Below are 8,331 nucleotides of genomic sequence, written 5' to 3'. Positions count from 1 at the left end.
GACCTGCGGACAGGAAAAAGGTTTCGGTCCTAATGCGGATGGTAGCGGCCCCAACGGCGGCCACCAAATGTCCGTGGCCGCAATATGATTTAAAAAAAAACCATGAAAGTTGGCGCCGCTTGAGTATCCCATCTTAAAATAAAATTGACGTGCTAATGTGATGGAGAGGGCACACGCAGACTAATATGCAAATGTAGCCGTCCGCCAACGAAATCCAGCAAACCCTAACCAAATGGAAATATTCTACACAAATCGTAGCCTACATCGTCAAGATGGTGTGGTTCGTGGAAAAAAAAATTACTCAGATTGGCACCGTCGCCAACACCAACGAGGCGCCACCATTAAACCGTATTAAAAGCCTCAACTCGAGTAAACTAGAACTCCATTCGATAGATTGGTATCCCTTACTCCCACTCCGGTGGAGCTGACAGAGGAAGGGTAGGGGTGTGGTGCGCCCAAAATATATCTCTGTAGAATTTGAGAGGAGAGAACTACGAATGATCTATATCTGATTGGTGTTTATGGCTACTTATTTTATATTGTGGAATGTGGGAAGCTTCGGTTTGCAATTTTACAACTTTTTGACTTCCAAATATTGCAGCTAGAGCATCAAATTGCCTTCCTCTAAGAATAGACTCCATAATTTTGCGCCTAGGTTTTACTTGTAGTGCAATTTGATTTTTCTAGTGTAAATTCAAGTGGGATTTAGTGGGATCCCACTTGATAGCACCCATCTCATATCTTCACGGTTCCCCTTCTATGCGGATCATGGACGGGTGCATGGAACCATGGAAGCTCTTTGGTGCCATTTTGGTCGAGAGCCTGCATCGTCAAAGCAGCAGTCAACGAACCCCGTTCTAATTAAGAGCATCTAACGTGTGGAAAGATATCTGTACCGGATCTCAAGATAAAAAAACGTCAAGCTGAGATTTCCTTTGTTCTCTTCCTAGTGTTTTTTCTATCATTTCCTAGGGTTCAGTTCTATCCCGACCTATTCCTACCTCGTGTCCTGTCGCCATTTCACCCTCATGTGGATGGCTGGAGTGTTTGTTCCTTTAGATTCAGACGACACGTCGAGACCCAAGATCACGTGTTTTAACTTTATTTAAAACTGTTTGACCACAGTCCGCTGACTAAATGATTAACTCGGACCGAATGGGTCGATTGAGCAGTTGCGCATGCTGGTCTAGCAGCTAGACAGCCACCACCAATATATCCAAATAAATCAAAACAAACCAAAAACTAAAACAAACCAAAAACTAGAACGGACCAAATGAATCTCCGTTCCCTCACCGGCAGCACCCGTGTCTGAACCGGCTGGCCGCCGTTCCTGCTCCCTGCCGAGTGCCGTGCCTGATTGCTTGTTGACTTCACCCAGTGATAATTGGACTTTACGAACAAATGGAGGAAAGCCAACCTTTCTGATGGTTTTGTTACTCTAGACCTCACTCTCTCCCGCCTCCACACAAGTCGCTTACTTGCCGTCGTCGCTGATCGAGCGCCGATCTCGAGCTAGCTAAAGCCACACTCCAAGTCACAGGTCAGGAGAAGAGGCTGATCGAGTGTCCATCTCTGATCGAGATTGTCCATCTAGAGCTACAGCGAAGGCCGGCCACACGAACTCCATCGCAGGTCAGGTCAGGAAGAGAAGCCGGCCATGTCTCCGCGGCCGCACTTCCTCGTGCTCACCTACCCGCTCCAGGGCCACATCGCGCCGGCGCTGCGCCTCGCCAGGCGCCTGCTCGCCACCGCCCCCGACGCGCTCGTCACCTTCTCCACCACCGAAGCCGCCCACCGCCGCATGTTCCCAGCGGACGCGCCGGACGGCGCCGACGACGGCCGCCTCGAGCTCCTCCCGTTTTCCGACGGCACGGATACCGGGTACGTGCCGAGCAGCGACCACGCCGCGTTCAACGCCTACGTGGCGGCCTTCCACGCCGCGGGCGCGCGCAGCGTCGGGGAGCTCGTGGACGCGCTCGCGGCGCGCGGCCGCCCCGTGACCCGGGTCGTCTACACGATGCTACTCCCGTGGGCCGCCGACGTCGCGCGCGAGCGGGGCGTCCCGTCCGCACTCTATTGGATCCAGCCCGCCGCCGTGCTCGCCGTCTACTACCACTACTTCCACGGCCACGCCGGCGTCGTGGCCGACCACCGCCACGACCCGTCCTTCCTCGTGCGGCTCCCGGGCCTCCCGCCGCTGGCCGTCCAGGACTTACCGTCCTTCATCACCGACTCCACCGATCCCTCCGACTTCTTCCACTCCATCTACACCACCACCCGCGACCTGTTCGACGCCCTTGACCGTGAAACCCCCAAAGCGACGGTTCTTGTAAACACATGCGAAGAACTCGAGGCCGGCACGCTCGCCGCCTTGGGAGCGTACGACGTGCTCCCGATCGGCCCGGTGCTCCCCGCCGGCGACGAGGCCGGCCTCTTCAAGCAGGACGACGCCAAGTACATCGAATGGCTGGACGCCAAGCCGGCCAGCTCCGTGGTGTACGTCTCGTTCGGGAGCCTGGCCAGGATGGCCAAGGAGCAGCTCGACGAGCTGCTGCAGGGCCTCGAGGAGAGCAGGAGGCCGTACCTCTGCGTCGTCCGGAAGGACAACAAGGCGGAGCTCGCCGAGGCTGAGGCGCGGATCAAGAACGGCATGGTGGTGGAGTGGTGCGACCAGGTGCGGGTGCTCTCGCACGCGGCGGTGGGCTGCTTCGTCACGCACTGCGGCTGGAACTCGGCGCTGGAGGCCGTCGCGTGCGGCGTGCCGATGGTGTGCGTGCCCCAGATGTCCGACCAGCGGATGAACGCGTGGCTCGTCGAGTGCGAGTGGCGCGTCGGAGCGCGCGCAGAGGTGGGGAGCGACGGCGTGCTGCGCGCGGCGGAGGTGAGGCGACGAGTAGAGGAGGTGATGCAGGGGGACGCGCGGGTCGCGGCGGCGGAGTGGAAGCGTGCGGTCGTGGAGGCTCTTGGGAAAGATGGCTCGTCAGATCATAATCTGAGAGCTTTCATGGAATGCATCACTAGTGCCGTGCAATGACAAAATTAGGTCATGAATGAGATTATTCAGACTAACCTGCTGCAAAGAAGGGAAATCATTCGCCTCGCAGATCTTATTCCCACTTAATCACTCCACCGAAAAGGTTGATTCGGCAGTTTTCACTGAACTTTGCTGAGAGGTGTTTTAAGCTTCATGCTTGTATAGTTGTCTGGTCTAGGAACTCATGCGGAGATCCAATCACCGAGAATTTGCATCGCCATGATCTGGCCGGTCTCCAGACATACGGCCTACCAATCACGTTCTTAGAGCATCTCCAGTCGCGTCCCCCAAACCGTCCCCCAAACCGCGCCGGATCGAGCGTTTGGGGGACGTGTTTTGTTCGTGCCGCGTTTGGGGGACGTCGCTCCCCAGCCGCGTCCCCCAACGCCGCCCCCAAATGAATATTTGTGCACGAAAATAAAGGTTTTCATTCAATTTTGATTATATATTACAAAGTTTGAATGAAAACGGCTAGATTTCATCTAAACCTAGACTGCGACCGCCCGGCGGCGCGTTCGACGGCCCCGCCCCGTCGTCGCCTCCCCTACGCCGCAGCTCCTCCTGCGCGCGCCTCCTCTCCTTGCGTTCGGCGGTGGCCAGACGGTGCCGCTCCCGCCGCGCGTCCTCCGCCGTCCCCCGCTGCGCCGCCTGGAGGGAGAGCTCGATGGCGCGACGAATATGCGCCTCTTCGAGGGCACGGGCGTCGTCCTGGAGCTTCTTCTCCGACTCGAAGGACTCGACGAGGGCGCGTTGGCTGATCGGCCGTCTCGTCCGGGTGCGGGGCGTCGTCGTCGGACCGGTCGAACTCGTCGTCGTCGTCGTCGTCGTCCTCCACCTCGGTCTCCTCCGCCTCGGCCTCCTCCTCCTCCATTGGCGCCTCCTCCTCCCACATCGGTTGGCGCCTCCATCATCGCCGCCGCAAATGCGTCGGCCGCCGCTAACTCGCTCCGCCCGCCTCCCCCATAGCGCCGTAAGCGCCGCCTCCCGCTGTCGACGCTCCTCCGCCGTCGCCTGCTGCTGGAGCTCGATCGACTCACGCCGCCGGCGCTCGATCGAGTCACGCCGTTCACGGAACAGCGCCTGCCGCTCATCGCGCTGGCGCCGGCGCTCGTCGGCCCGTCGCTGCTCCATCTCCTCCCGGTACCGGCGCCGTCGCGCCTCTTGTCCCGTCGAGGCGTCGAACGCCGCAACGGTGTCGCGCTCGCTGCTCCTGCCCACGGCTGCTGCCGCCGCGGCCTCCTCGGCTGCGGAGCGAGGGCGGAGAACGCCGCTAGATCCGCCGCCTGCTGCGCCTCACGCCGGCTGGCGGGCCTCCTCCTCGAGTGCCTCCTCGAGTGCCGCACGCCGCTGCCGGCTCGTCAATGGAGGAGACGGCGGTGGAGGGAAGTGGCCATCGCCGGGCGGTTCGCCATTGCCCGCGGTGATGGAGGAGACGGGCTGTGGAGCGACGAGGGCTGTGTTTGTTGCCGGCGGGGTGTGGTGGCTACCATTGATGAGCCGGGAGACCTTTTATAGACGCCGGCGTCGGGAAGAAAGCGCGGGAACGGACGAGAAGAGGCGGGAAGATCGCGCGGGAACGGGCGGTGGCGTGCGAACGCCGGCGACGCGTGGAGGCTGCGCGGCACCGACGAGACGTCTCGCCTGCCCCTCCGTCGCCATTAAGGCAAAGATGCCGCTGCGCGCGAATAACTTCCGTCGCGAGGTAGGCGACGGTTAGGTTTAAATTAGCGTGCCGGCCGACGCGTCGGCCCCGCCACTCCCGCCTCGCTTTTCGTTGTGTCCGGCGTCCCCGGAGCGTCCCCGTGGGACGGGGACGGGCTCGGGACGCCGGACACCGTATCGGGCCGCGCCGGACAAAAATGGGCTTTGGGGGACGCGGCTGGAACGCTTTTTTTGTCCGGCGCGCCCCAAATCCCTTTGGGGGACGCTTTGGGGGACGCGACTGGAGATGCTCTTAGTTCTTCCAACAAATGTTCTTTAGTAGACTAGTCACAATGGGAAGTATCATATATTTGTATCATGTACATGATAGTAGTTTATGATACTACCCCCACAATGCATAGTATCATAAGATAGTATCATAATATCATCATATTTAATGTTTTGTAGAATCTCAATGTAATTGTGTGTACATGATGTATTTGCTATTAAGGTTTCTAGTTTTACGTGCTATGATACGGTATCATATTATGATACTACACATATTTCTCACCTCATTAATTGATGCGCCACATCAGATTTTTTGCCAACATGGCATGCATAATACTACTTATGATACTCCCATTGTAACTAGTCGTAGTAGTATTGGTTAACACCCATTCAAAATAATAAATAGTAGGGGATAAAGCAGAAATCTTGCATTGAATTTGTAGTAACTTTTCCTCTCACTTTCATAGAAAATCTTGCTTAGCTGGGCTACAAGAGAATAATTCATGTTTAGACTCTTGCTGATGGGAATTAGAGAAATCGGGAACAAATTTGGACTATGTAGATGCTACCGCAGCTCGGCTTTCTATGTGTTGACTCGTAGGGCGGATCTAGAAGGTGCTCACTTGTGGATCTTACTACAATAAATCATGGCATCAATATCTTTCCAATTTTGCTACTCTGTGATTACTTATGTAGACGGTAGTACTAGTAACATTTGCGTGATAATAAAGCTGGGATGGCAACCAATAAATGAGCAACCAATATGTGTTCAATGGTATAGTAGGAAGATATCTAGCTTTCAATTGACAGCATACAGATACGGTAGATATTTTCTTTTGTTTGGATGGTATAGCATGCTGCGTTTACTATTAGGTCATGATATAAGTCAGGGTAGTCTTGCTAACTTTCCACAATCACTTTCCATGCTTTCACATTCATACAAGAAATGTAGCCATTGGAAATACGAGAGAGAAATATAAGAGAAATAGAGTTTCAGTCATGTAGGTAGGAGCGAGAGGGATCGGAAACGAGAGGTTGCATGTGTGGAAGCAAGAAGTGTCAGTCCGTTTGGATGGGCACCAAAGTTATCACTCCCAAAAGACTGGTCATCCGAGTGTATCTTAGACATAGTTTGGTTAGGCCATCTACAATGCGGCATTCCGGACCAATTTTTGGTCCGCCTGAGTCCTGATGCGCCGGCCCGTGGACAGGAAAAAGGTTTCGGTCCTGATATGGATGGTAGTGGCCCCAACGGCGGCCACCAAATGTCCGTGGCCGCAATATGATAAAAAAAAAAACCATGAAAGTTGGCGCCGCTTGAGTATCCCATCTTAAAATAAAATTGACGTGCTAATGTGATGGAGAGGGCACACGTAGGCTAATATGCAAATGTAGCCGTCCGCCAACGAAATCCAGCAAACCCTAACCGAATGGAAATATTCTACACAAATCGTAGCCTACATCGTCAAGATGGTGTGGTTCGTGGAAAAAAATTATTCAGATTGGCAGCGTCGCCAACACCAACGAGGCGCCACCATTAAACCTTATTAAAAGCCTCAACTCGAGTAAACTAGAACTCCATTCGATAGATTGGTATCCCTTACTCCCACTCCGGTGGAGCTGACAGAGGAGGGGTAGGGGTGTGGTGCGCCCAAAATATATCTCTGTAGAATTTTGAGAGGAGAGAACTACGAATGATCTATATCTGATTGCTGTTTATGGCTACTTATTTTATATAGTGGAATGTGGGAAGCTTCGGTTTGCAATTTTACAACTTTTTGACTTCCAAATATTGCAACTAGAGCATCAAATTGTCTTCCTCTAAGAGCATCTCCAACAGGCGCGCTATATCGGCCGCGACGCAAAAAACCGCCGGTATACCGCGCGCGGGAGGGAATCAGGCGCTCCAACAGGCACGGTAAACGGCGCGGCGCTGTAAATATTTTAGAGCGTGCGGCGTTTTGCACAAACCGGAGCGGCATATTGATGACCCACAAGTATAGGGGGTGTATCGTAGTATTTTCGATAAGTAAGAATGTCGATCCCAACGAGGAGCAGAAGGTGTTGACAAGCAGTTTCGATGAAGGATTCCCTGTAAATGCTCACAGACAAGTATTCAGGGGGTTTTGATGTAACAGTTGAATAAAGTACGAGTAAGTAAATTGCGAGAGTAACAATTGTAGCGAGTGGCCCAATCCTTTTTAGCACAAAGGACAAGCCGGGTTGTTTACTTATAATGACCAAACGTTCTCGAGGACACACGGGATTTTAGTCTAGTGCTTTCGCTACATACGGCTATATAATCTTCATTGTTATGATAAGTGTTGTGTGGGTGAACCTATGCTAATGTACCGCCCTTCCTAGGACTAATACATACTTGTGATTATACCCCTTGCAAGCATCCGCAACTACAAGAAAGTAATTAAGAATAAATCTAACCACAGCCTTAAACTCGAGATCCTCGCTATCCCTCCTGCATCGATATACCAACGGGGTTTAGGTTTCGTCACTCCGGCAACCCCGCAATTGGCAAACGAGTACAAGATGCATTCCCTAGGCCCATAAAGGTGAAGTGTCGTGTAGTCGACGTTCACACGACACCACTAGAAGAATAACACCACAACTTAAATATCATACCATTGAATATTACTCAACCATAGTTCACTACTAACAGTTAGACTTCACCCATGTCCTCAAGAACTAAACGAACTACTCACGAGACATCATATGGAACATGATCAGAGGTGATATGATGATGAATAACAATCTGAACATAAAACTTGGTTCAATGGTTTCACTCAATAGCATCAACAACGAGTAGAAATCGATACCGGGAGAGTTTCCCCTATCAAACAATCAAGATCAAACCCAAATTGCTACGACGGTGACGATGTCCAGCGGTGGAGACGGTGGTGATGATGGTGGAGATGATGATGATGGTGATGGAGATGATGTCCAGCTCAATGACGGTGACGATGGCGTCGATTTCCCCCTCCGGGAGGGAATTTCCCCGGCGGATTCCTGCCTGCCGGAGAGCTCTTTTCTCTCTGGTGTTCTCCGCCCCGCAGAGGCGGCTGTAGCTCTTCGCGACGTACCCTCCGTGGCTTCCTTCGTCATCTTGAAAAATAGGATTTTTGATATAATTTCCTTCCACAGTTGATCTTCCGAAATATTGCGTTCTGACGGTGCTTTTTCCAGCAGAATCCTGGCTCCGGTGCTCGATCCTCCAATAATGATGAAACATGCAAAATAGATGAAATAACATAAGTATTGTGTCCCAATATGAAATATATCAATGAATAACAGCAAATTATGATATAAAATAGTGATGCAAATTGGATGTATCAACTCCCCCCAAGCTTAGACTT

General features: G+C 52.9%; 1 protein-coding gene across 1 annotated transcript; it reads left to right on the top strand.

The window, feature by feature from the left end:
* Nucleotides 1-1,460: 1,460 nt before the first annotated feature.
* LOC124659516 (UDP-glycosyltransferase 75C1-like) lies at nt 1,461-3,034 on the top strand. Its single transcript, XM_047197383.1, has one exon. It carries the CDS (start codon nt 1,658-1,660, stop codon nt 3,032-3,034), a length of 1,377 nt encoding a protein of 458 aa, XP_047053339.1. The 5' UTR covers nt 1,461-1,657.
* Nucleotides 3,035-8,331: the final 5,297 nt, after the last annotated feature.

This window comes from Lolium rigidum, chromosome 1 (genome assembly GCF_022539505.1).
Source record: "Lolium rigidum isolate FL_2022 chromosome 1, APGP_CSIRO_Lrig_0.1, whole genome shotgun sequence".
In the NCBI taxonomy this organism is placed as follows: domain Eukaryota; kingdom Viridiplantae; phylum Streptophyta; class Magnoliopsida; order Poales; family Poaceae; genus Lolium; species Lolium rigidum.
The sequence above is the reverse complement of the archived record's forward strand: the minus strand, read 5'-3'. Positions and strand labels throughout refer to the sequence as shown.

Excerpts from the sequence above, each read along its gene's own strand:
- LOC124659516 (XM_047197383.1), top strand. The coding sequence starts at position 1,658 with ATGTCTCCGCGGCCGCACTTCCTCGTGCTCACCTACCCGCTCCAGGGC.